The 27,992-nt window shown below is 42.3% G+C and overlaps 1 protein-coding gene and 1 long non-coding RNA gene across 4 annotated transcripts; one reads left to right on the top strand and one right to left on the bottom strand.

The window, feature by feature from the left end:
- Positions 1 to 26: 26 nt before the first annotated feature.
- Positions 27 to 26,879, bottom strand: LOC143836053 (uncharacterized). 3 transcript variants are annotated; one of them, XR_013230470.1, is made up of 6 exons: positions 26,730 to 26,879; positions 14,591 to 14,780; positions 14,356 to 14,467; positions 6,330 to 6,391; positions 2,745 to 3,346; positions 27 to 664 (listed from the first exon to the last, which is right to left on the bottom strand). It is a non-coding gene; the product is annotated as an uncharacterized LOC143836053 (long non-coding RNA). The 3 variants fall into 3 exon arrangements; XR_013230469.1 differs by lacking the exon at positions 27 to 664 and having other exon boundaries at positions 2,039 to 3,346; XR_013230471.1 differs by lacking the exons at positions 27 to 664; positions 14,356 to 14,467 and having other exon boundaries at positions 2,039 to 3,346.
- Positions 12,412 to 17,851, top strand: IL10 (interleukin 10). Its single transcript, XM_077334813.1, has 5 exons — positions 12,412 to 12,581; positions 13,151 to 13,213; positions 13,542 to 13,694; positions 16,152 to 16,217; positions 17,595 to 17,851. Exons 1-5 carry the CDS (start codon positions 12,429 to 12,431, stop codon positions 17,685 to 17,687), a joined length of 528 nt encoding a protein of 175 aa, XP_077190928.1. The 5' UTR covers positions 12,412 to 12,428; the 3' UTR covers positions 17,688 to 17,851.
- Positions 26,880 to 27,992: the final 1,113 nt, after the last annotated feature.

Genomic DNA, 27,992 nt, shown 5'->3' with positions numbered 1-27,992 from the left:
CGAGCCATGCTCCGCACGGCTCGCAGTTGCTTCCTTGTCGGCAGGGCAGGAATCGGCCGGGCCAATCGGCAGGCACTTCGCCCCAGAGGAAGGGGCCAATCGGCACCCTTCCTCATCCCAGACCAAGCCCGCCCTAACTCCTCCCACTAAGCCTTTACGGCTTTATTTAGTCCACGGTGCCTGTGGCGCCGCAGGCTGTGTTAAGATTTCCACAAGACATATATTATATATTTCCACAAGAGCTCAAGGTACATTAAGTGTTGATAAATTAATTGGAAAACAAGTAACTTCTTTAAGAACTCATATTGACCAAGCTACTTTGTATGGGCACAAAAACTGTGTTGTTTCCAAGGTGTTCCCATTCACATCCATCAGCTGGGTTGTGAAATAGCTGAAGATTTGGGAATGGAGCCTGTGCAGTGCAGGGTTTGGGGAGGGGAGGGGCTTCAGAAGGGTGCAATGCTATAGAGTTCACCCTCTAAAGCAACTATTTTCTCCAAGTTTACTGGATTCAGGTTGGGTGTACTTTATGTTATATATACTTGGATGATCTTCAAAATAGCTTCAAAGCTGTTGCCACTTGCTCTCCAGCTCCTGATACTGTAGGAAGGTGGCTTCTAGAAGGAGGAAAGGACATCAGTGCCTCCCTGCCTAGGGAAGTGTTCTGAAAAGCAAGAACAATGTAAGCAAGCATGTTGAAACTTTTGTGTGATTTTTTATGGGATTGCTAAAAGCAGATCTATAGCATGCTAAAAGGATGACTAGTTGATACACGAGGATACAGCATTCTTTCTAGAATTTCCCAATCTGTATATGTAATTGTCTTTCTGGGACCCAGGCTTTCAGCCCCAGGTTGCAAACCCTTTGGCTTGTGCCAAGAAGCTTGAATGAAGAGGCTTCCTTCAGCACATAACAAAAGCCATGTTGGATCAGGCCAATGATCCATCAAGTCCAATAATTTGTTATACATTGACCTTTTCAACAGCCCACCTCAATGCTTGTCTTGTTGCAGGGCTAATTTCCATTTATGGACAACATCAACTCTGACCTGGAGTGATCCCAGGCCTGGTGTGATGCAGGCCCTCATTGGTTTCCACAGGGCAAATGAGGGCCTGAATCATGCCAGGCCTGGGACTGCCTTGGGCTGGCATTGACATCATCCATAAGCAGAAGTTGGCCCACGACCAAACAAGCATTTAAGCAGGCCGGATTCCTGGTGCAAAAATATCCAGTTACCATTTCCAGTGTCTCACAAATCCATCCAGACATAAAAAGAGTCCAAAACACCATGAATCCCAATGGGGGTGGGTGGGATGCTGTATCATTCTGGCATTACTGCATAGCAACACAGAAATGCCTTTAAAATGGGGCTGGGGGGGGGGAGAGAAAGTTTCAGTTTATGAGAGAACTGCTGTGCTGTGATTGCTTGCTATGATTGACAAGCCAAGGAGCGGGAGGAGAAATTAGTTTTGTTTTCCCTTGCAGCCTTGTCAGGAGGCAAAGAGGCATGGCAGGGCAGAGGGAAAATGCAGGAGTGGTCTCCCATACACGAGCTTTACCATCCCACGTTTGCAAGCAGGAGGCCACACACATTTTACCCCTCCATGCACAAATAGTCTTGGTGTTCTCCTACTGACTGAGCTGCCCTTGTAGCATGTTTTCTTCATTACAAAAGATAAAACTGACTCTCCCGCCCTGTCACTGACAGTAGATTTAGTTTTAACTGAATCCTGGAACAGTTTGAGAAGGTGTAAGTGCCATCTTTTCTAAAACCTTTTCAGAATTGCACTGAGTTGATGGAAGTCCAACTAAACATACAGGAGAGGGTAGATGGAATGAAGAGATAATGCTTTAATGTGAGTCATATAAGTACTTATGCTGAGTCATTAAAAAAAAAACCATAACTATCAGATATTCATTCTTATATAAACTTAGGTAGTTATAATTGAAATTCTTGCATTGCAGTGTTCTCTTAATATTCCCATTGTCTATACTGGATGTAATGATTTTCACTATAAATCTCTCTCCCTCCTCTCTCTCTCTTTCATGATTACTTCAGTTTGCTGAGGGACTCCAATCTTTCCTAATAATGTTTTTTTCAAGTGCTTTTAAAAGCAAAGGGCATGCAAGAAAACAAGGTGTATTGGGCATATTTAGGGCTCAGCTACGTAAGAAAGGAAGTTGATCTGCTAAAGCAAGAGCTGACCTGTTCTGGAGCTCCTGGTTCACACCCTCCCTCTCCCACACTCACTTTCCTTGTCCCTCTGTGATCATGGTAAAAAGCAAGTACACTTGCTCTAAGAATTTTCTGCTAAAAGCTACATGTGAAAGTTGATTGTGGCTTTCCAGGACCCTACTAAGAGATGAACTTCTCAGTCATCATGATGCATCTGGTAACTATTATTATTTATGACTGTGATGGGGCAGAATTTATCTACAATGCATATCACCTCGATATCAGAAATATTTTTTTAGAAAATGTGTATACCATATCTCCAGACCTCCTTGAGGCAGCTGAAAATAATAAAGCAAAACCAAACGAATAATAGCAATAAAAGATCAATTAAACAATCCAAGTTAATTAAAAAGGCCAATAAATACTTTCAATAGAAGCAAACCAGTACATAGGATGGAGCAGTCATTGATAAAACAGTTCTCAGGCTAGAAGTAGACCGTGTAATAGGATAACTGAGCACTCTCTTCAGTTAAAAGCATTAGTAAAGGTAAATTTTTAGCGTACTTACAGGAAAGAAATGCAGGTGCCGGGCAAGCGGGGGGGGGGGGGATATTCCAAAGGCCAGGTGCCACCACTAAAAATAAGCCTGTACTTGGTTGGTCATTATAGTCCTTATCTCGGCAGGTGGTGGCATGGAGAGCAGGGCTTGAGAAGAGGATTTTAACTGGCAGCTGGATAGTATGGGAAGAGGTAATCCTTCAACAATAAAGTGGGGATTAGGTTTACTTCTTGTATTTATCTTCAGGCACACAAAACACCCTAACCCTCTATTGTAGTAATTTATTAAAATGTGTTCTGGCAGAACCTGGAGTTCCTTAGAATCTTATTAGTTGTCTTCAATGAGAAGATTACTAATGTTTTCAATGAGAATGTCTTCAATGAGAAGATTACTAATGTCTTCAATGAGAATGTCTTCAATGAGAAGATTACTAATGTCTTCAATGAGAAGATTACCCATTCAGGAGCATACAGTCACAGAACAGTATTCAGTGAGTTCATGATCCTAGTTTATATTGAATGATGGTGGGACTCATATAACTTTTGATTGATATCTGGTCCTCTGCAGCACTCCAGCAAGGCCATTTCAGCAGATGATGTAGACAGGGTGCCCTGAAAACAGAGATGTTGAAAATCCACCACTGTAATTGCACCTAACTACCATAACTGTGGTCAACATGGTTGGAAATAGGCAACTGCAGCTTTTCATGATATAGGTGTAAATAACAGCATCCCATTAATGGATAGTTTTCTGCCAAAGGGAAATGGCAACTCCAGCCCTAAATTTAATACTATTTCTAGATTAAATGTAAACAATGATAGCAGGCATGTCAATACTTTGTGAACAATTGTTTTGTGGAAGCTGATGTATATCTACCATGAACTTTCCATGACTATAGCATCATGCTTATTGTACAACTGTAATACATGTGGTGTGTGGCTTTTAATGCCCTTTTAGGAAGAAGAAAAAAAGATGACAAGTCACATTTAACTATGAGTTGTCATTTTTTTCCCATCCTTAGAGGGCCTTAAAAATATTTTCTAAAGCTCCTTTTCCTGGATTTCTGCTTCACACAATTGCACCTGAAAGATGATGCTGCAGTTTCAGTCTGAGCACATGAATTTGAGTAATTGCTGTGGAAAGTAGAAACACATTTCCTTCACATCACAGAAGCACACAACAGAACAAACTGAATACAGAAAGAGTGCATAAAAGATAAGAGTGCATCTGAGGGAACCATTTTGACTCCAATATGGAGTCCAGTGTTAATTTGCCAGACAACTCTGAATGTGCAGTGGAGAAAATAGGTCTCCCAGTTTTAACCAGAAGATTGAATTTATGGAAATACAGGGACTGCTATGGACAAATTTCAGGCATGATGTAGGACACTGATGAAGAGTCTCAACGTTTCCCTTCATAGTGTAGTGTAATAGTAGATAGTCTCAGAATTTGATTAGTAAACAGCTGTTTGTAGGGGGCAGGGTTACTCTTTCCTTATGTGCCATATTACACGAAAATTGCTGGGCTCTTTTCCATTATGAGGAAAATATATGTGAATTCATTATCTTTCTCATGTGCCTGGGTATGATTTGACCAGAAACACAACTCATGGAGAAAGGATTTAAAAGCCCTCCATCGTGAGGCTGCTGTGATTAAACTTTGATCCCATCCCACAAAGCTGCACTAAAGTAAATTGATCACATCTAAACGCCTTATATCTGTATGTATAAGACAGTTTTCTAGACTTCCCTCAAATATCAGTAAAGTACTGAATGGTGAGTTCTTCACCACAAGGTGTTGTTGTTTTTTTAACTTCACTGCAAGGATTAGAGCAGCAGGACTTAGCTGTCAGTTTAGCTGTCATGGCTCCTCCCATGACATGAGGAGCTGGTGTGCCAGCAGCTGCGCCTGCCTCTTCCCCCCTCTCGCTGCGGCCTTAACAGCCCGGTACCGGGCCGCAGCCCGGGGGTTGAAGACCTCTGTTGTGTACAGCATTGTTCAGGGCTTCAATGTGTATGTTTTGTTCAATAATTGTCACAGCTGCGGGTTTGCATGGGATGGAGCCTGTTGGCAGGTAGTCCAGTGTGCATACGGACTCCCTGGGGTTTGGGGCCTCTCCTGAGGCGGCGCGTATACGAACGCGGCTTACCCAGCTGGGAGGCCAGGGGCTCGTTTGCCAGGTGGCCTGGGGGCAATCAAAGCAGGTTGACGCCTGGCGGCTTCTCCGCATAGGTCGCTTCCTTTAGTGGCGGACTTCAGTAGGCAAGGGGATCTGCTCTTCCGGCTGGGAATGGTGTGGGTCCCCAGGGCGCCTCTGGACTCCGTGGGTTGTTGGTGCAGTCTGCTAACTGCTATGTCAGGTTCCCTCTCCCATGCTGTGTCAACCCTCCCGTGGGGAGTTAAATAAAGCTGTGGCTTTGTTTATCCCAACATTGGTGTCGCATCTTATTCCAGTACATAATGCTGTCCAGCAAGTCAATAAGAAAACCCGGATTGCCAAGATTTTTTTCTCCCCCTCCCTCTATTTGTTTGAGCTGTTAATCGATCTCTGTTGATTGGCTTCTGGCTGGACCTGGGCTCCATGTTAAGACAGTAGCAATGCAATCCTAAAGATGTTCCATGTGTCTAAGCCTGTTGATTTCAATGGACTTAGAAGAGTGTTACTGTACTTATGGTTGTATTGTAACCCACCCACCTGGTGGTTTTATCCTTCTTCATCTGGGGTATCAAGAAGCATCACAAATAGTTACAAGGTACTTGCTATTGTACCCCAGTTAAGATATATGAAGTTGGAAATAATAATTTTTCCTCTGTATTGGCACAAATGAGCAGGATGCCAAAAGAAACCAGATGACTGAAATACTGGAAGTCATTTCAATATTCAATGGCAGTTTTTGGAACTATTTGAAATCATGATGTAAAGCTAGTTAAATTTCTGCTTTCTCTTCCATAGCTAGTTCACACTAGTTGACATTTTTTTCTTTTACCACAAAGCAGGAAAAAACAAAGAATTAGCACTGAAGGAAATTGTCTGAGTGATGCTGTGTGACAATTCTCATCTTTTGGTCCAATACGCAATAATAGATTGTGTCCCCATTGAGGTTTTGGCTTCCAAAGACCAATGGAGTTAGCTGAAAACATTGTCCTCAAATTGTCTACCTTCCAGGCTGTTCCCATCCATGATACATTATTTTGTAAAGTTTATTTGGTATGATCTATCCAGAAAGAATTCAGTCCAAGCACATTAGCAAGTTCGGAATTTTTTTAAGGGTAGCAGAGACCCAGGAAGATAGCCTTTGGCACTTTGTGCTGATAGACAATGGAATCCAATCCCATATTATCAAGAACAATATAATTTGTGAAAGAGCATAAATATAAAGGGCAAGGCTAATCAACAGATTTAAGCAGATTATACAATCATGATGTAGAAGGAAGAAAGGAATGATTTTTAAATTCTACCCTTCCCTGGTTAGCTCTCAGCAGGTAACATTAGATTTAAAACAATTACAAAAATAAATTACATATATAAAATTAATACATTTAAGTTTTAATATTAATTTAAAAGCTGCCACCTCTTCCCATTTAAAATCTTACCAAAGGATTCCCACTGTTGAATGGATTTTGTTGGTTGATTTCTCCAGCAGGAAGACCAGCATCTGTTTGATATTATTATTATTATTATTATTATTATTATTATTATTATTATTATTATTATTATTATTATTAATTCTGTTTATATGCTAAAGGTAAAGATAAAGGCATCCCTTGTGCAAGCACCGAGTCATGTCTGACCCTTGGGGTGACGCCCTCTAGCGCTTTCATGGCAGACTCAATACGGGGTGGTTTGCAAGCTGGGTACTCATTTTACCGACCTCAGAAGGATGGAAGGCTGAGTCAACCTTGAGCCGGCTGCTGGTATTGAACTCCCAGCCTCATGGGCAAAGCTTTCAGACGGCTGCCTTACCACTCTGCGCCACAAGAGGTTTATATGCTGCCCTTCCCCAAAGGCTCAGGGTGACTTACAGATTTAAGACAATATAGGTTACATCATGATTAATAAAATTATTAAAACATAATTTAACATTTACATTAAAATCATTAAAATACATAACATAGGTAGAACAACTCTGCCTTATAGGTCCTCTGGGAGTACTTTTAGCCAGGATGCTAGGCATTACAAAATATTTGTCCAATGTTATGTGATACCATAAGACAATTATCATCTTTCTACTAGTAGCAAAGCCTGCTTTTAAAATGGGTCATAGAGGAAGGGGAGGGTGGAAGGGTCCCCACAGAGCAGGGCAGCCGAGCTCACTGGCTGGGCCACCACACTCTACAGGAGCCCTGCTGCCGTTCACCCTCTGTTTTTGTTCCTCTGCTCCTCTGAGCTCTCCCCACAGTCAGGAGGCTTGGGCACATGGCGTGGCCACTGCTGAGTACAGGCAGATGGCTCACCCCACCCTCCTAGCAGCAAGCTGCAGCACTGTGGCAGAGTACGGCTGGACAGCCATCACCCAGGCTGACCTCCTGGCTGCTCTTCCTTCTCAATCCAAGTGCCAGGAGGAGGTGAGCAGAGGGGCAAGGAAAAGTTTATGATTAGGCCTCAGTTGGGGACTGCCATCATTCTTGGGGAGATATATCCCTCAGTGAGGGCCAATCAGAGGCTTGGCATGTCATTGGAAGGATGGTAAGGTTTTTATGTGGTATGATAAGGTACTAACTTTTTTACCCAGGGTCTTCGTCTACATCATTCAAATCTCAAAAGAAAATTGTTCCTCAAATGATCTAAATTATATTACCAAAAGCAATTACAGCCAAATTCAACAGTTTCCCCTCGACTATGGTGATGGGCAGAAACAAGGGCAGTCCCCATAATGAAAGAATTTGCACTAACTGCCACAGTGAACCAGACTCAGTCCATCATATTTAACACGTTGCAGCTGTTATAAACTTCACCATTGTTTGCTTCTTCCTCTGCTTCCTTCTGTCGATGTATCAGATGATAAAGCTATTACCCTTTTGCTAGATGACAAGTCCTTGTAAATTACTGAGTAGGTTGCAGAATTTTTATATATGGTTTTGTTGCTCAGGTCTATAGGATAACTGTCCTTAGATTGTTTTGGTATTATTTAGACCTACACCTATATGATTGTCCCTGCTTCCTGTAAAACTTGTCACGAAGGTTACTTGCTATAAGTTTTATTGTGTATTAATGCCATTAAAGGTATCTGGCTCTCTCTCTCTCTCTCCTAAAAGCATTACAATTTCTGTTAGAGCATTACAATTTCTGAGGCAGCCAATTAATAATTGTTATGAATAACTAAGTTCCATGTACCGCTTTCTACATTTTATGTAAACCGCCCTGAGCCTCAGCAGAGGGTGAAGCAGAGACTAATCTTAAGCAGAGACTAATATGCTTAGAAGGTGCTTAAAATAGCAATGTAACATTTAAAAAGGCATAGTCTTTTATATTTGTGTCCTCCAAATGGTATCGCCATTGACTGCAAACACCTGTGTGGCATTGCTCAGCTATATGAAATGCAATTGTTCAAATATAACACTTGACATATTCAAGTTGGAGGGTTTTATACAGACTAAGATCCCTTCAAGTCAGCATGCTATTTACATAATCCTGAAGAAAACAAGACATAGTTATCTTCTTCCCAATCTGTTCTTCCCATTCCTTTTACTATGATAACTATGATAACTATGCAAATTTCTTCTTTGCATGCTTCTGCATAAAATAAAACTGTGCAGCAGTGTTTGTTAAATGAGAAAGTCTACATTGACAGTAATATAATGTAGTTACAATAGATCTCATAAAGTTTTCTCTAGAGCAGGGGTAGTCAACCTGTGGTCCTCCAGATGTCCATGGACTACAATTCTGCAAACGCTGGCAGGGGCTCATGGGAATTGTAGTCCATGGACATGTGGAGGACCACAGGTTGACTACCCCTGCTCTAGAGCATTGTTGGTAAGTTTTCCTATAGACTAGTCATATGCTGACTTTGTGCAAACATTCCAAGACTTAATGGGGCTTGGCCATGATCCAACAGAGTCAAGCATGCTTAAAGTCAGTGAAATCAGTAACTTAGACGCACGAGAGGTTTCCTGCAGGTGGAGCGATTTCCACTCTTCCACAATTTTCTCACTTACCCCTCCTATCAAAACCTGAAATATTTGCCTTTGTTTACAGCATTTAAATATGCAAGAGAGTAAGGCACCAAGCTGCTTAAAAATATATATAATTTTATTAAAAAGAGAAATACTGTATTTGTTTGCATGGCTTCGGCTTCAACAATAAATTCAAATTTTAAAAAGGGAAACAATTATGCATAGAAAGAGGATAGAAGAGAGTCCAAACTAACTGTTGTCTGTAGTCATTCATTCTGTCTGTTGAGGAAGTAAGCAGGGAGGAAGTGTGCTTAAAGGAGCAGAAATTCTCCCACTGAGCCCATCAGGACATTGAAGGAGATTGACTAGTATGGGGACATCTTAGGGGCTTAAATAACGGCATGCACACATCTGCATTTGGCTTTAAACATGGCCACATCCATTTATTCCAGCATTCCATCCCAAAGGAGTGTTGGCCCAACATGGAAGAGGGAGTTGGTATGGGCAAACTAAGTTCACCCTACAAGGTTCTCAAATGGCATCAGGAACCCACCCCCAGTACCTCACTCAGGTCTCCTGGTTGTAGGGACCCCCCACCAGGGAAGTGTCCACCTGGGAAAACATAGCAAGGCATGCACCTCGTTTAGTGCTTCCCAGGCCACCTGGCAAAGGGAGCTACTACCTTTCCAGCTGGGTTGGCAACCATTCGTGACTTGCCACCTCTTTAGAGAGGCCCCTAACATGGGAAGTCCAGTACACAGGCCGGACCCCCCCCCAAAAAAAAAAAACCAGGCTCCCTTCCATGTAACCCACCAGCTGTGACAAAATGTATAACATAACATAACTATCAACCATAGCCTGCTTCTTCTCCAACCTGTACCAACTGCCTTAATCATAGTAAGGGGGGGGGGGGGGTAGCTGTTCTCTGGCAGAGTCTAGAAAGAGGCCGGGCTGGTACACGTAGCACCTTATATAGCCTAGCCTGGCCCTACCCCGAATGATGCAATGTGTCATTCCCCTGCATCGCCACAATGTACCCACGCTGACACACACAGCCAGCTGCATCAATCTTGCGGCAACGTAAGTCATTGCCGCAGTTATTTGAAAAACGTCAGGAAGTTCCTAAGTTTATTTTGTTAAATATATATCTCCTTTGATTATCTTGCAGGACATCCTTCATATGTTTCTGAATCATGACCACTACAGATCTTCCATATTTCAACAGCTTTTTCTTCCAAGAAGTCCTGGGAGTATTTTGGGCTGCCAAGGAAAGGGGGAGGTGAGAAAAGGGCATTCTGTGAGCAGAAAAAGTGCTTTCTCTGTTTCAATGGCCCATTATGCACGGTGGGAACAGCGCACATTTGGGGTGGAATGGCGGTGACTAAAATCACCGATAACGCATGGAGCCGGCTGCAACCGGCCGCAGATTCGGTGCATGCCGCCGAAAAAGCCGCGTTAGCGAAACACGGAAGAAAGCGCAGCTTCCGGGTGACCAGGGCGCAACCAGAAGCGGCGCCAGGGTTGCCGCGTGCATAATCGGTTACTCTGAGTTTTGCTGCCGTTGTGTCCCGTCCCATGCATAAGTGGTTTGCTTCGTTTCTCCCCCCCCCCCCGCGTTTTCCATGTGACCCGAAATCGCCGTTTTGGCGGCCGTGCATAATGGGCCAATGTCTCTATTTGATATGGAGTAGCAGAACTCCTGCCCTACCTCTTTGTTCTACCCATATATTCATAAATAAAGCAAATAGTACCAAAACAGTATAGGACTGCAGCAGTGCTCAGAGAAATATAATAACACTGGGTTCAATAGTGGGATTCTGCTTCCTTGGGAAGAAGCTGTGGGCTGGCATAGGCCCATTATGCACGGCCACCAAAACGGCGATTTCGGGCACTCTTCCACTAAGCCTATGGTTGAGGCCAGGATGATGGAAGAACAATTATGGGCCTCCCTCCATCTTCCCATCTCATGTAACTTCCTGCTCCGAACTTCCTGCTGCACTCAGAGATCATCCCACCACAATGCCAAAACAGAATGGTTAACAAGACAACAGTGGGATCAGAAATGGTGATAGCAGAACGTTAAAATGTTTTATCATGTTTTAATTATTCTAATGTATGTATATGTTGTTGTTGTTGTTGTTGTTGTTGTTATTTATTATGGTCATTGACTAGCATCAAAGTATCTACAGACATACATTATTACAGCATTTTAACAGGACATTTGGCATCAGGGAGTTAACAAAGGCACAAAACATTAATACAGCATTTTGACAGTCAGGTCACTCAGCATCAACAGTAGCCAAAGATTTCTGCACTCTGCTGGCAGAATAGCAGAACTTTGCCACCATGTAAGAAACAGAATTATCTTTATCTGCAAGCAAGATGTTAATTAGATGATCATCTGCAAGTCCAGGAAACCTTGATAGCAAGGGCAAGATTAAACGGTTTCTGGCAACCTTATAAAAGTCACAGTATAATATAATGTGGGCAATTGATTCAATTACATCTGAACTCCAAGGGCATAATCGGTCCTCTATGGGCACACGCTGCAGTCTTCCACTTAGCAGTGCTGATGGAAATGCATTGAACGGGGCCCTCGAAAAAGCCCATCGAATTTATTCATTGCAGTATGCTCTGTGGGATAGGGTAGCTGCATGTGGAGGAGTGAGAAACCCAGTTTAGAAGCCACCGCTCTGTAACCACTATACCATGCTGGCTCTCAATGACGGAGTCATAACAGTAGTGGAGAGTCATAACAGTATTATAATCGCTATGCCACCTCTTCTATAGGCTTGGAGAAGGGACAAAAGTTCCACAGCACTTTGTGGGAACTATAGAGAATATAGTTTGCTGTGTTTTAAACTTTAAATGGTTGTGTTTTAACAGCTTTGTTTTATTGTTGTAAACTACCTCAAGAAGTCTCTAGAGAAGTGGTGAATAATATTTTTTTGAATAAACAAATAAAACCCAGACAGGTTAAAAGTTAGCCATGACTTATTTAATTTAGTATATTGTTTATTTTCCTTGTAGGGGCTTTTGTCAAGATAAAGGTTTAATGCATGGACATTCTTTAGGAAAAGCTGTTTTTTTCAGAGACTGCAAATAAAAAATCTAAAATTGATTTGCCTATTAGTGCCTGGAATTTGGTATGAAAATGAACCAAACTCATGAAAACATTCACTTAACACAGACCCATACAAGAAAGAAAGATTCTCCTGTCTGACACTATGGAAACTTTTTCTCCCCTTTACAACAAGGATTTTTTTTAATTTAAAAAGAGAGAGAGAGCATACCATTACAATGTCAAAACAACTTTTTGTTCTTACTTTATTCCTATCCTAAATCTAACCTTTCCATTTAGAAGCAAATAATAAAAAAATTGGGGAAATCGAAGCTGATTTTATGGAGCCAATTCACAAAAATCTCTACTCATTAATGGAAAATCCCATGACCTTTAGGTTTTAATGATTAATTTTAACCCAATATCCTGAGGAAGTGGGGAGGGGAACTAAATATAAATTAGGGGCCAATCAAGGTGATGGCATTCTCAACTGGACCACAAGAGAACTCTGTGAAGGCATGAAATCTCTCCTAGCATTCACTCTGCTGTCCCTGGTGCTCAACAAGGCACATTGTCAGCTCAACGAGGGCAGCTGTAAGCACTTTGCAGATGTCCTGCCTCTAAAACTCAGAGACTTGAGAGTTGCATTCAATGAGATTAAAGATTATTTTGTGAGTATGATGAACCCTTCTTCTAGCTTCTTATTCTGCATCTAAAAGTTTGGGAAGCATAAAAGGAAAGACAGACTCTGATTTTGTGCAGAGTTTGGAAGGAAAGATTGCCACATTATTTGCTTATATTTATTAGACAACAAAAATGTTTTGAGAAAATTAAAATAGTATTTATCTTACAATAAATGTGGAGAAAGTTCACAGTCATGTGTAAAGACTGAAAGTATCAATGCGTTTTGAGAATGCCTGAAAACAGATATCAGCTTTCTCACTATGACTGTCAGCATTCACTGGTGTGTTTCTTAGTTTTTGAATGTGTCTAAGGCTGTGAGCATTCACTGAATTTTGAATACTTGCTGTTATCAGCATGAGGATACAGTGAGACTGCTCCTTCAGATAAGCTTTATTTAAAATTGTTTAAAATATTTATAGCTCATCGTTCTCCTGCTCAATGGGATACAATGCTCAAATTCAAGAGCTAGCAGTAGAAGACAGTGCACAATGTCCATTGGCACTCTTTACCAAGCACATGTTTGACGGTGAATAAAACTGTCTGACTATTTTTACAGCAATCAAGAGATGATGAACTAGACATCATATTGCTGAATGAAGACTTACTGCAAGAGTTCAAGGTAATATTGTCTTAAATACAAGGCTGTTGGGTTGACAGAATGGTATATCCATGCAAGATTGAGCTCAGACATCATTCTTTATACATATTTTAAGTGTCACACAGGAGGATCTTTCTTTCTTGTATAGGACTGCCAGGGTAGCTAAATGTTTCCACGAGTCAGGGTCCAGAGAACTAGAAGGCATTGTTCTTAAATACATTGCTTTCTGATTTGTTAGATAGTATAGATGCCTGAATGAACAGAATGGCCATATGAATTAATATGGAACATCCGCGGAAATCCCTTCTTCATAGCCCCTCAACATTACAATTTTTTTGTTGTTTCATAGGAGTACTTGGGCTGCCAGTCCATGGCAGAAATGATCCAGTTTTACCTGGAAGATGTTCTGTTAAAAGCAAGCAATGCAAGCAAAAGCATCAAGCAGCATGTGGACTCTCTGGGAAACATGCTTCTGCATCTGAGACTGACACTTAAGCGCTGTGTAAGTACTTGCATTTCCTCTCTTCAGCTACCTGTGTACTGACCCACTTACCTTGATGGCTTGTATAAGACTCTACATTATTACAATATCCTGTATTTCTTAAGTGCACTGTGAAAATTAAAAGTACAATTGCCCTAGAGTAGTAAAATATGGCATCCAACAGAGCTGAATTCCTAAAAAGAAATAGTAGCCTTCCTATATGACACAGTTGTTCTGCAAAAAGGACAGCCCCACTTGGAACAGAGACAGCAAAATGAAGTGCTGTGATTACTATGCAAGATTTCACAGAAAGGACAAGTTCAGCACTATTTCCCTTTTCTGTGCCTTTGAATGTAGCCCATTCAATGCTTTCCATTTTCAGTTTGTAAGTCAGAGATACAGTGGTACTTCATGTACAAGAGTTTGACTGTAGATACTGGTAAGATTTTGACAGTGCAGTGATAGAGAGAGATACTGTTATTGTAAATCAAGCCAAGCTATGAAGGACAGTGAAATGTGTAGGTACTAGAAATCCATCTAGCTTCTGAAATTTCCCAGGGCACTTTCAAATTGATGTTTATAACAACTAGACTACACAAAATACTTTAAATGAATCTGAGATACCTATGTGTATCTCTTTGCAACTAATAGCAATTTCTACGAATAAATGCAGAATACTCACAGCCCAGGGCACAGTTTAGAGGGCACAATGGTCTTCCTGCATCAGGCATAAGACTGCCTAAAAGAAGGCAGCCTCACTATAAGCAGGAAGACATATGTTGGAAACAGGTATCCTGAGGGGAAAAATAGCATGTTTAGCCAGACAGAGTCTCTCTTCTATCCCAGAGCCTAGCACAGTTTACATAATCACCCATTAAAGTAGATCTCCCTTTATAAAGTTTGCATAAAAGTCTTACCTAATAGTTCTCTGTAGAAAGCTGAATTCTCGTTGACATAGTTTCAGCCCCAGATACCAACATTTCTTTGCTGTGGTGTTTTCATTGTGTCATCTGGTCACAGAGTGACTCAAGAACAGGCATGCAAGGTCACAAAGTAAACTATTGTGCTTAGCAAAGCAGCTGGAAATACATCTTGCTGAGGTCTCCTCTAGGACAATGAGACATCATCAAACTGGTTAGAACCTGGATCCCTGCCAAGGATAAAGCTTTGCAGAAGTTCATTGACTGTGGAACAATAGTTAAAATATCTCTTTTGTCAATAGCAAAAGTATCCCTCCTGGTTTCATGTTCTCATGCTGAACTCATACAGTCTCTTTTTAAAAGAAAATTGCTGTGTGGTCAGAATATAGAAAGAAGAAAACGATCTTATATCTGAACCTCTCCATTCCTTTCTTGAGTATAGCTATGTTATTTAAGGCTACTACTGCCTCTCCTATGCTGAAGAAATGATGCACTTGCTATCCAGTTCCTTTCTGAACGTTTACTTCAAACGTCAGTGTTTCAGTTTTCTTGTTGCTAGTTAAGACCCTTTCAATCTCATTTTCATTCTTGCCATTGCAGTGAATCTACTCACCAATCTTTTGATTGCTAAATCATATGCGTTCTGTTATCTTTAACTTTTGATACTTTTGATTATGGTACTACTTTCATTATGCCTCTGGGTTTTGGTAGGCACAAGCTTTCATAGTTTCATTTTTCATTCTTCTGTATTGATCAATGGTTGTTCTCCTTTCATCATTTAATAGGAAGATATAGGTTGAAAGGAGACTCCATCTTCCATTGTCTTATCTTCTTCCCCCGGTAGCAGTGGAAAGTGCTGACAAATTACAACCATCTTCTGATGACCCTGTAGTGTTTGTAAGGCAAGAAATGCTCAGAGATGGGTTGTCATTGTCTGCTTCTGTGTAGCTACTTTAGACCTTCTTAGTGGTATCCCATCCATATTCAGAGGCAGTCAGAATACCCATGCCAGGAAGCAATATCAGGGGGAGGCCATGGCCTCTATGCTCTGTTGCTGACCCATTGTGTGACAGGACACCAAAGGTATTTGATCCCATAGGGAAATAATTCATTGTATAAAAAGGAAGAAATAAATTCAAAGAATAACATAATTGTAAAAACAAGAAAGGAGGAACCATGGAATTGGAGAAGTAGTTAAAGGAGTAGTTTACTCTCAAGAAACAATCCTTTGCATATAAATTGAAACAGGAAAACACTGATCCCTGGAACATTCAAAATTTATATATATGCACTTTTATTTTTATTTATTATTTTTATTTGATGATTTATTGACTGCCACTCTTGGGCCAAGCTGGATCAGAACCTTGATCTGGTTGGGCAAAACTAATGGATTTTGATGTTCATCCTCAGTGGCATTGACATCAAAATATATGTCCAGTCAGAGCAGCAAAATCTGGAGTATCTGTCTCAGTTGAATGCATAAATGATAGGTCCAAATAATGATGGTATATTAGTGATATGATGATATGGTACTATACCCTATGATTCCTCTTTGCAGCACCGGTTCTTAATATGTGAAAAGAAGAGCAAAACTATAGAAAGCATCAAAGAAACATATGAAAAGGTAAGCGTCTGCATCACATCACCAAACATTTCTCATTCCCCTATTAAATTTGAGAACACAGTATGTGGAAGTGCCAGCACTGAAAGAGTGGGTGTTTCCTCTTTCCATGGTAATATGTAAAGATGGGACTTATTGCAGAGCCAACTCACATATCCTTACTGTTAGTACCAAAAGTGCAGCCTTCCCCTTGTATTGAACCCTTCCAAGGATTTCAATCACTTGCCAAATTTTAAATAGTTATTGCTTATGAAATGCATGTGAGACAAGTCACCAAGGAAAAAAGGACTGTGAAGCAGTTCATACCACACAGGTGATCAGTGTTTCAGATGCTTCAGACCAGTGGTCAAGAACTACAGTGTTACTTCTACATGGTGACAATCCAAAGATATAAATCAGCATTTTCCTAAGAATTTACAACATTTCCCACATCTGTGAGGAAGGGAAATCCCCACAATAGTCAGCCACCAGCCCTTCCTATAAGTCATAGTGGAATAATGATGAGGGAAGAAAGACTAGGCCCTACATTGTTGCTAGAGAAGTGAGTTAATGAAACTGCAAGAAAGAATTTCTTTCAACTCTGCCTACCCCAAAGTCGTTAAAAGGCTGAAGCAGATACCTTACATAATTCTGCATGCCACTGAAAAAATTATTTCATTTATCAATTGTACTAGAACTCAGGGATGCCCAATGATGTTAACAGGCAATAGATTCAAGGCAGTCAAAAAGAAATATTTCTTTGCAAAATGCATAACCAACCTGTGGAAGTTACTACTCCAGGATGTAGTCATGGTATAAACATTTTAAATTGGGATTTGACAAAATAATGGAAGATCCATCATTAATACCTTTGAGTCATGATGACTAAATGGAACTTCCATCTTCAGAGGCAGTACAACTCTGATTACCAAAGAAGGTTTTGTCCTCTGAATGGCCCATTATGCACGGCTGCCGAAACGGCGATTTCGGGTCACGTGGAAAACGCGGAGGGGGAAGACGCGACGCATACCGGTTATGCACGGGGCGGGGCGCGACGGCGGCAAAACCCAGAGTAACCGATTATGCACGCGCCGATCCGGGCGCCGCTTCTGGTTGCGCCCCGCTCACCCGAAAGCTGCGCTTTCTTCCGCGTTTCACTGACGCGGCTTTTTCGGCGGCATGCACCGAAGCTGCAGCCGGTTGCAGCCGGCTCCGTGCGTTATCCGTGATTTTAGTCGCCGCCATTCCACCCCGAATGTGCGCTAAAACCCCCGTGCATAATTGGTCTATGAGGCATCTGGTTAGGCTGCTATGGGATTGGAATAAACAGATTATTTGTCTAATCCAGCAGGATCATTTTATGTTCTTCTGGAAATAATTTTCCTTACTCTTCTTCCTCAGCTCCAAGAAAAAGGCATGTACAAAGCTATGGGAGAATTTGACATCTTCATTGACTATATTGAACAATATCTGATACTGAAGACAAGAAAGTAAACCTATCTATTTTCACAACAGGGACACTGCCATGTTTGAAGCATTGTTATCTCTAAACTAACTTAGATTGAAAACAGTGTTAACTGCCTTGTAGAAAGCCTTTTGGCAAACCAGTAACAATGAAAAATATTATTTTTTTACAGATATAGCTATTTATTACTTAAGATACCTCAGTTTTTGTTGATGATTATGCTCATGTCATTTTTGTAGAATGTCTGTTACATGAAGTATTTATTTCTTGATATGTCAATACTGTGCCTGCTTTTTTATTTTCTTCTCATGTAAGAAATTATCAGGGTTGCGTTGTTCCAATAAATCTTATGGGATGTAAACAACTTCTGGGGGAACTTCTCTACTATTTTTAGTTTAGCTTTTTTAAACATTTAAACTTGAGCACAGTGATCCGAAGTCTTATGACATGTTGTTGACAGCATGTGCAACATCTGTTGTAAGGACACTAAGAATGCTGAGCATCTAGACATTATTTTAACAACATCTGGTCAGGTGTTAAGAATTGCTTGAACCATTTGACAAACATTAATCAAAACATTTTCAAACTCAAGGCCATTGGCTTTGCTTGTGCCAAATTTAAATACATATTTGCAAAGCAGTAGTAAATATTTCCTTGAAGGCCATTGCTCCTCCTTCTCCTGCTTCATAGCTACCAACCCCCTGCACATAAACATACTGCTGGCCATGCAGCACAGCCCCATATACTGAAGTGGTTTTTCCACATCTGGGTCATAGTCACTTGGACAAACATGACATCATAACGGCCTCTCTTCTCCTTTTTAAAAAGGAACTAAACATTTCTCCTGCATCAATATGAAAGCCTTAACATAAGTGATTAATCATATTTCTTATTAAGGAGTCTCCCCTTCTTCTGAGCATATTCTTGGTCATCCATGTATGTGAGGAAACTTAGAAGGTTTTGCTTGTGTAATATGTATTCTAACTTCATCAGGAAACCCTATGGATGACCTAAAATTTGATAGACATTGTCCCTGCCCTCGAAATTAACTATTGAATGCTTTATGCTGAATTAAAGTGACTATGGTATTTGAAATAGAAGAGTTAAGTGCTGCACTGTACAAATTAAATCCAGTTGTTATGATATAGATGAGCTGGAAGGAAGTTCAAGCCAATTAATCTTTTGATGAGCCCTTTGTTACTACACTGAAAAAGAAGAGAAGATGTTTTTATACACAGCCTATACGACCTAAAGGAGTCTCAAAATGGCTTACAATCACCTTCCCTTTCTCTCCCTACAAGGTAGCATGTAAAGAGTTCTGAGAGAACTGTGATAGACCCAAGGTCACCCAGCTGGCTGCATGTGGAGGAGTGGGGAATCAAATCTGTTTCTCTAGGTTGTTGGCAGAGTTTAAATATACAAAGAGGAGTTGAGCAATAGCTGCTTAAAGAATAGCTTTATTGTGGATAGATACAAATTTTATATATAAAGAGGAGAGTCCTATCCCACTATCTAACTGTTGTTCTGCATTCATTCTGTCTGTTCTGGAGGCAAGCAGGGAGGTAGAAAGTGGGAAGTCTCCAAATGAACCAATCAGGATGCTGGAGGAGACTATTTGAAAAATATCAGGAAGTTCCTATTCTATGTTAAGTGCACATTTCCTCCAATGCCCCGTGTAGAATATTCTTCATATGCTTTTGAAACATGCACACTACAGATCTTGCATATTCCAGCACAGATTTCAGTCTGCCTGCCACTTTTAACAATTGCACTGTACTGACTCCCTCTTAACATTAAATCAATTTTATTTGGCTTCATCTATCATACTGAACTCACTGTATATACAGTATATTAATAAGTTAAAGCTGAAGATAAACATCAAAGGATTTTTGTGTACACTGAAAGCGAACTTGTTTTTAAGAGGGCTTGTGTTATTCCATCTATATGAGTAAGGATCCGTATTTAAGTTAACAGGGAAATTGGCAAAGTTTTCATAAATGTCACTGATTGTAGAGTCTGCTAAAGTTATTCTAGGTGAATAGGAAACGCACCCCACAACCAAAAATATTCACAACAGGCTGAATAATTGCGAACTGAGTTCAAAATATGTTTAGCCTTATTCCAGCCTTTCCATTTAGTGTTCCATACACCAGAGGAGTGATAGCAAAAGCACATTCCTCTGGTAAATCGTGAAAAGCATAGGAATCACCAGGACATTTTTTATTAAGGTCAGCTGGTGGAGAAGAAAAAAATGTTGACTTGTGTCTTCTGGGATGTTGCAGCTGACCAACAATCATAGTGGGAGATGAGCAAATGTTATTTCGATCTTCAAAAAAGGGAGGAAGGATGACCCGGGAAACTACAGACCAGTGAGTCTGACCTCTGTGGTGGGTAAGATCATGGAGCAGATATTAAAGGGAGCGATCTGCAAACATCTGGAGGACAATTTGGTGATCCAAGGAAGTCAGCATGGATTTGGCTCCAACAGGTCCTGTCAGACCAACCTGGTTTCCTTTTTTGATCAAGTAACAGGTTTGCTGGATCGTGGAAATTCAGTTGATGTCGTTTACTTGGATTTTAGTAAAGCTTTTGATAAGGTTCCCCATGATGTTCTGATGGATAAGTTGAAGGACTGCAATCTGGATTTTCAGATAGTCAGGTGGATAGGGAATTGGTTAGAGAACCGCACTCAAAGAGTTGTTGTCAATGGTGTTTCATCAGACTGGAGGGAGGTGAGTAGCGGGGTACCTCAGGGCTTGGTGCTCAGTCCGGTAGTTTTTAACATATTTATTAATGATCTAGATGAGGGGGTGGAGGGACTACTCATCAAGTTTGCAGATGACACCAAATTGGGAGGACTGGCAAATACTCCAGAAGATAGAGACAGAGTTCAATGAGATCTGAACACAATGGAAAAATGGGCAAATGAGAACAAGATGCAATTTAATAAAGATAAGTGTAAAGTTCTGCATCTGGGTCAGAAAAATGAAAAGCATGCCTACTGGATGGGGGATACGCTTGTAGGTAACACTGTGTGTGAATGAGACCTTGGGGTACTTGTGGATTGTAACCTAAACATGAGCAGGCAGTGTGATGCAGCGGTAAAAAAGACAAATGCCATTTTGGGCTGTATCAACAGGGGCATCACATCAAAATCACAAGATGTCATAGTCCCATTGTATACGGCACTGGTCAGACCACACCTGGAGTCCTGTGTGCAGTTCTGGAGGCCTCACTTCAAGAAGGACGTAGATAAAATTGAAAGGGTACAGAGGAGAGCGACGAAGATGATCTGGGGCCAAGGGACCAAGCCCTATGAAGATGGGTTGAGAGACTTGGGAATGTTCAGCCTGGAGAAAAGGAGGTTGAGAGGAGACATGATCGCCCTCTTTTTGAAAGGTTGTCATTTGGAGCAGGGCAGGATGCTGTTTCCGTTGGCTGCAGACGAGAGGACACGCAGTAATGGGTTTAAACTACAAGTACAACGATATAGGCTAGATATCAGGAAAAGAAATTTCACAGTCAGAGTAGTTCAGCAGTGGAATAGGCTGCCTAAGGAGGTGGTGAGCTCCCCCTCACTGGCAGTCTTCAAGCAAAGGTTGGATACACACTTTTCTTGGATGCTTTAGGATGCTTTGGGCTGATCCTGCGTTGAGCAGGGGGTTGGACTAGATGGCCTGTATGGCCCCTTCCAACTCTATGATTCTATGATTCTATATGATAAGGGCTGGAAGAAAGGCTGCAGTGGAGAGTGTGAGTGGGTGTTCATAGTACAGGGCGGCATTCTGCCCATGGACTTGAAACATGTAGTGTGCATGGCGTACCCACATGTTTGTAGCATATGCTGGGACCAGTAATTGTGCCTGAGTACTAGGAAACCCTGAAAAGAGAAACAGCACACATAGCAGGAGAGAGTTGGTGGTGATCACAGCAAGGATAGCCAGGAAAAGGTTCTCTGGAGATGGCTCCTGTCTTTGTTCCTGCAGCATCTGTTGAGCCTTTGTAGTAAGAGCCTTAACATTCTCCATATTATCTGGGAGCTCCCCCTGGAGCGTGGTTGCTGGGGCATCTCCGTCAGTTGAGGACTGAAGTTCGGGATCGGGTTGGTTAGATCTTTGTTCCATGACATTCCGAGCTGGATGCACACAGCGAGCAGGGAACCAGACAGGACCTGTAGAAGTGGGGACAGCTGCATACCCACGCCCCCAGGTGATTAAAGGCACTGGACCCTTCCAGACAGGATCCGAAATTTCTTTGAAGTAAACTAATGGTGAAGGGAGGGGGTGAGCGATTAACAAAGTGTCTTTCCATGGGCGTGTGCCCACCTGCATTCAGAGTAAGCTGATTAACTGTAAATAAGGCTTTGGCCAGATACTGTTGCAACATTACAGAGGTTGGAGGTACATTCTATTGTAGCCACCTGACATTGCTTTTAATGTACGATTGGCCCATTCCACTATGGCTTGGCCTGTGGAATTGTAAGGAATACCATGAGTTAACTGAATCTGCAATTGAGTGCAGAAGTCTGCAAATTGTTTAGAGATGTAGGCGGCTCCATTGTCTTCTTTCAACAGTTTAACTTTCCCCATCACTGCTGTTGCAATCGGCATTTGAGCAATGACATGAGTCGCTGTTTCTTTGTGAAACACCAAAGCCCATGTAAACCAGAGTAAGTATCAGCAACTACATGCAAGCAAGATAAGGGAGCCATAACAGGGCATGCAGTAACATGTATTTGCCATAGCTGATTGGCAGCTGTCCCTCAGGGGTTGACAGCATAGGGGAAAGGTGCAGGAAGCTTGCTGCAATGGGAACAAGAGTGCACAATTGCTTGAGCCTGAGATAGAGGCAAGGGAAATGATTTGGCTAGGACCCTTGCAGACTGGTGAAAAAATGAATGACTCTCAAAAAGATCATCAAAGAGAGGTGCAGTCAAATTCCGCAGTGCCTGGTCAGCAGCTGTGTTGCCTTCAGGTAAAAAACCGGGAAGATTAGAATGGCTCCGGATGTGTGAAACAAAAAAGGGGGGTTTGCAATAGATAAGTAAATTCTTCAAAGTTAGAAAGAGTCCCATAAGATCAGCATCAATTTGAGTGGTAACACAGGCAGCGGGTAAATGAGCCAAAAGATTAAAAGCATACATAGTGTACACAACCAGATTGAAAGGAACAGCAGGAAAAAGGCGAAAAGCCAAAATAATCGCTGCAATTTCAGCTCACTGAACTGATTTCTGAGGCAGAGTAAATCAATCCTGCCAAAAACCATGTTCAAGATAAGTCACAACACCCCGTTAGGGAGAGCCGTCACTAAAAAGAGTGATTGCATTTGGAATCGGGGCAGTTTTCTGTGCTGATCTGAAAACATGTGGGAGAGACAAAAGCACTGTAAGCCACGGATCTTTAGGAAGGTTAAACATTACTTCCCCCACATAATCAGTCAGAGCGATCTGGAAATCAGTGGAGGATGCAAAAAGAAAAGAATACTGGTCTTTAGTAATTGGTAATGCTAATGTCACTAAGTCATAACCTAGTAAGTGGGTGGAGCGCCTGCGGGCCATAGACACAAGGTCAGCCAGAGCTGTAGCATGAGGATAAACATTTTGAGGGGGGGTAGAATGCAAATAGAGCCATTCTACAATCATGACTCGAGATGAATTGTATGGGACATAAAGCACTCCCGTTGGAGAGTGTTCCATTGCTAAAACTGCTAATGAAAGAAGAGAATTAGAAGGGATTCGATCTACAAATCGATCCCGAATAAGCTGATTAAGTCCCTTCTTCAAGTATTTCCACATGTTGTGGTGTCATAGGGACTTTATGAGCTGGGTGATTAGCACCCTTTAATAAGGAAAACAGTGGCTGTAAGAGAGAAGTAGGCAAACAAAAATAAGGTTGAGCCCAATTTAATGTACCCAGGACATGTTGTAATTGAGTCAGCGTGGGATGGCAAGGTAGAGAGAGTGTGGGAACCTCTGGGGCTGCAAAGGATGCCAGGAGTTTATGTCCAAGATAAACATGAGGAGACTCCCGCTGAACCTTTTCAGGAGCCACATGTAAACCTGCATGAAGCAGAATAGAGACTAAATCCTCAAGAACTGAGGGAGGAATCACTGGTGCAGCCAGAAGAATATCATCCATGTAGTGAAATACATTCACCAGCGGGTGACGCTGTCGAAAAGGAATGAGAGCTGTATGCACAAAGTGTTGACATAATGTGGGACTATTCAGCATCCCTTGTGGGAGAACATTCCACTGAAATGGTTCTGTGTAGGTTGTTTGTGATTAAGAGAGGGCACCGTAAAGACAAATTTCTCTCCATCTTGGGGGCAAAGTTTGATGTTGAAATAGCTGTCTTTTAAATCAATAATAGCCAATTGATAATCATGAGGAATAAGATTAGGATTGGGGGCCCCACATTGAAGAGGGCCTATTGGCTTTAAACATTTATTAAATTCCCTTAAATCATGCAGCAAGAACCATTTTCCTGATTTCTTTTTCAAAACAAAGACTGGGGTGTTCCAGGGACTAATAGTAGGTGAAATATGACCAGCTGCTAGTTGTTCAAGGACCAAAGCCTGCAAAGCTTGCTGGGAGAGGCCACTGATCCACCCAGATTGGCTCACCGGGAAGCCATGTAAGAGGAAGAGCAAAAGCAGGAGGAGAAGGCAGTGGAATAGGTGTTTGAGCCATAAGTCATCAAACATCAATGGAAACGTGCATACGAAGTTGGGACAGTAGGTCCCAGCCCCAAATGTTCAGGGGTATGTCCAGGACAAAAGGGCGGATAAGCACTGGGGATCTGGAGTTCTGAGAAGAGTCTGGAGAGGTTTCCTTAACCCACCGTTGACTCTGTTCCGCCAGATGCCGACCACCAACGCCCCAAAAAGCCTGTACAGGAGCAACATCCCAAGTCGAGGGCCAGTCTTGGTAAGAGATGACTGTAACATCTGCTCCTGTATCTAGAAGGTGAAGAAAAGAAAGACCTCCCAGAAGTAATGTCAATATGGGGTGAGAGCGACCCACTGGTTGGACAAAGGCAACAACAGGGACCTGAGACATGGGGTTCTGTGGAGGAAGAGACAATGGGAGGAGAAGCAAATGTGCTGGAGAAAAACCTGCTTCAATAGATTGTGGAATATTAGTCCAAATAGACATAAAAACAGGAGAATTATCTGGAGGAGAGACTAGGGTAGGGACAACAAAAAACCCTCGGCGGGCTGTCTTGGGAAGGATCAATGTAAGGTGTGTAGAGAATGGAAGAAGGACTGATTGTGAGGGCAAATCAAGAGCCTCCCCAAGAAGGATAAATTCGAATTAATCTTGTACAATAAGATCTGTGAACAGCTGTGATGAAGGAGCTACAGGGGAGGTTCTTGGTAAGCCAGAGGAGGAGCTCCCTTTTGGTCCTGGGTTAGTGGATAGCCTAGACAGAAGTTTCCCTGGTCAGAGGCAACCAGAGGAGAAAACTCAGGGGCTTCAGTTTGAGAAGGAGGGCCAGATGGTTGGCTACGACATTGATTAGCCCAATGAAAGCCTTTGCCACACATGGGAAATTTCTTGGAAGGGCGGCGGATGTCAGGGTGCCAAGGCAACACTCCTTTTGAAAGTGCCCTTAGAATCATAGAGTTGGAAGGGGCCATACAGGCCATCTAGTCCAACCCCCTGCTCAACACAGGATCAGCCCAAAGCATCCTAAAGCATCCAAGTAAAGTGTGTATCCAACCTTTGCTTGAAGACTGCCGGTGAAGACTTCTTTCCCACACTTAAAACAACGACCCTGCGGGCGTTGGCCATCTTGCAGGGCGGCAGCTAAGAGTCCCATTTTGTGTGTTTGAGTGCCAATGTCTTGGCACACCTTGAGCATGTCTGCCAAGGTGGGTTTAGCCAGAGGTTGAATAGCCTTTTGCCAATCTGCATTAGCATTATCTTTCGCCAAACGAAGCAAAAGTTCCTTAGCAGCTGTTGCATTATCGATTTGCCATTCAACAGCTTCCTGTAGGCGATTGACAATATCAATGTAGGCCTCAGTGGCACCCTGACGAATGGAAGCAAAGCTCTTGGCAGGGTCTCCAGTGACTGGAACCTTTTGAAAAGCACGCTGAGCACACAAGGAAGTTGCAGCAATGACAGGAATGATCCGCTCCAATGGCTCAATGATTTCAATGTATTGGCCCTCACCACAAATTCGATCCACTACTTCACTACCCCCGCCAAGAACAGTGGCTTGAGAAACAGCAAGCTGATGGAACTCACTGTTCCAAATAACAAACTGAGCAGGAGTTAAGATAAGGCGCATAACTTGATGCCAGTCTACTGGGAGAAGAGTGTAGCCTGTGGCCAGAGCCTCAATAAGCCCTTTAACATAAGAGCTGGCTAAGCCAGCATCTGCCACTGCACAGCAGAGATCTCTCACGACAGAGAAAGGAAGGGCATCATACTGAACAGTCGTACCTCCATCTGCTCTTAAAGTCTGGGAGATTGGACAGACAGCACAAAGTTCAGTTCATCTGCAGAAATATCTGCACGGCCCTTTGCGTTGAAAGCAGCCGCCTTGAGAATGAGTTGCTGAAGAGGAAACAGAATGGCCCAAGCGAGGCCGAAGATCAGGATCAGGAGGAAGAGGAGGAAGAGGAGGAGGAGGAGGAAATTTTTCCTGAAAATCTGGAGGGAAAGGAGGTGCAGAAGGAGGCAGAGAGGAATGCCTAGCATGAGAAGCAGGGGGCAAAATGGCTGGAGCCTCATAAAAAGGTGGAGGGGGCACATCCTTAAGGGAAATAAGAGAAGATTCAGGGCCAAATTTTTCAATTGCATCTCTGCAGAGGTGCCAAGTGTTAAGGACCTCCGCTGGAGCATAGGGCTCCATATGTAAGGCAGTTCTCATCTGGGACCAATCCCTCAGAGAGAGAGAGAGCCCATTTCTGGGTACCAAATGCAGTGATTCTCTACTTCCTTGAGCAGGGCAGCAAGGCATGAAAAAGAATATTTATGGCCTGCTTTCTGGAGTAAAGAGTCCAATTCTTTGCCATCCAAATACTGGCGTTGGATGGCTGACAGGGAACTACCTATACTTACCGGGGATCCGCAGATGAAAGACGCATCAATAGCCCTTGCCGGGCAAAGTAAGCACGGTAGCCGTCAATCGAGAGGTAGCTGTCAATCAATCTGCTTCGGGCGCCAGATGAAGTAATGACACACACACATGATTGTGGTCTGTGAGCTGAATTCAAGTGCCCTTCAGGCACATCCTGTTATTATCTTATCCTTAAAGTACACGTAAGCATTAAGCAGGGAATGAAGACATAATCGCGCATGCCCATATGATTTGACATTTCACCTTATCTGATCAGTGTACATAATGAGATGCAAGTTCATGGGGTCCTCGTAAGGAGATATTTCACTACGGGGGTGGAATTTCTGGCCTGCGATAAAGGCCTTGGCTTGGGATGAGGGTCTTGCAGATCCCGCCTACCTGCACCTGGGTTTGCCCAACCATACAAGTTATGCAAGATCTATGCTAGCACTCCTACATTTATAGAGCAACATTATCTTACATAGCACTTGTTTTGTTTATTTAATTTTTAAAATCCCTCTTGTCTTCCACACCGGCACTCAAAGCCAGTTACAAAGTAAAATACATGCAAACACAGAGAAATATACAACCAACAACCTCTCAATCCAAATTTAATACAAATAATGAACCATAAGGATGTCTAAGCTGGCAATACTTCCTGTGACATTGTTTGCACAGGGCCACAAGCCACTAAAGGTAAAGGTAAAGGTATCTCCTGTGCAAGCACCGAGTCATGTCTGACCCTTGAGGTGACGCCCTCTAGCGTTTTCTTGGCAGACTCAATACGGGGTGGTTTGCCAGTGCCTTCCCCAGTCATTACCGTTTACCCCCCAGCAAGCTGGGTATTCATTTTACCGACCTCGGAAGGATGGAAGGCTGAGTCAACTGCAAGCCACTAGCCAACAGCAAAGAGTACCTTGGTTCTTGACCTTCAACTTGTGCCAAAGAAAGCTCATAGCTCTCTGACCAAGTACAGGCCTTAATTCGCCTGCACAAAGGGGAGGAATAAAGGTTCAGTCTTATTCAGCTGATTCAGATGCTCCTGATTTCCTTCCTATTTTACAGAATCTGAGGCAGAACCCATCTTTGCTTTTGCTTTTGAAACATCCAGTTGTGATGAAGTTCTTTGGGATTTTTCCTTCCTCCCCAAGGGATCCTTTCAACCAAATCTGAAGCAGATAGGAGAACATATTCAACGGCCTGACATGATTTGCCCTTAAAAATCCATGTTGGTTTCTATTAATCCCTCAATTTCCCTATAGCTG

This window comes from Paroedura picta, chromosome 4 (assembly GCF_049243985.1).
Source record: "Paroedura picta isolate Pp20150507F chromosome 4, Ppicta_v3.0, whole genome shotgun sequence".
NCBI lineage: Eukaryota > Metazoa > Chordata > Lepidosauria > Squamata > Gekkonidae > Paroedura > Paroedura picta.
The sequence above is the reverse complement of the archived record's forward strand: the minus strand, read 5'-3'. Positions and strand labels throughout refer to the sequence as shown.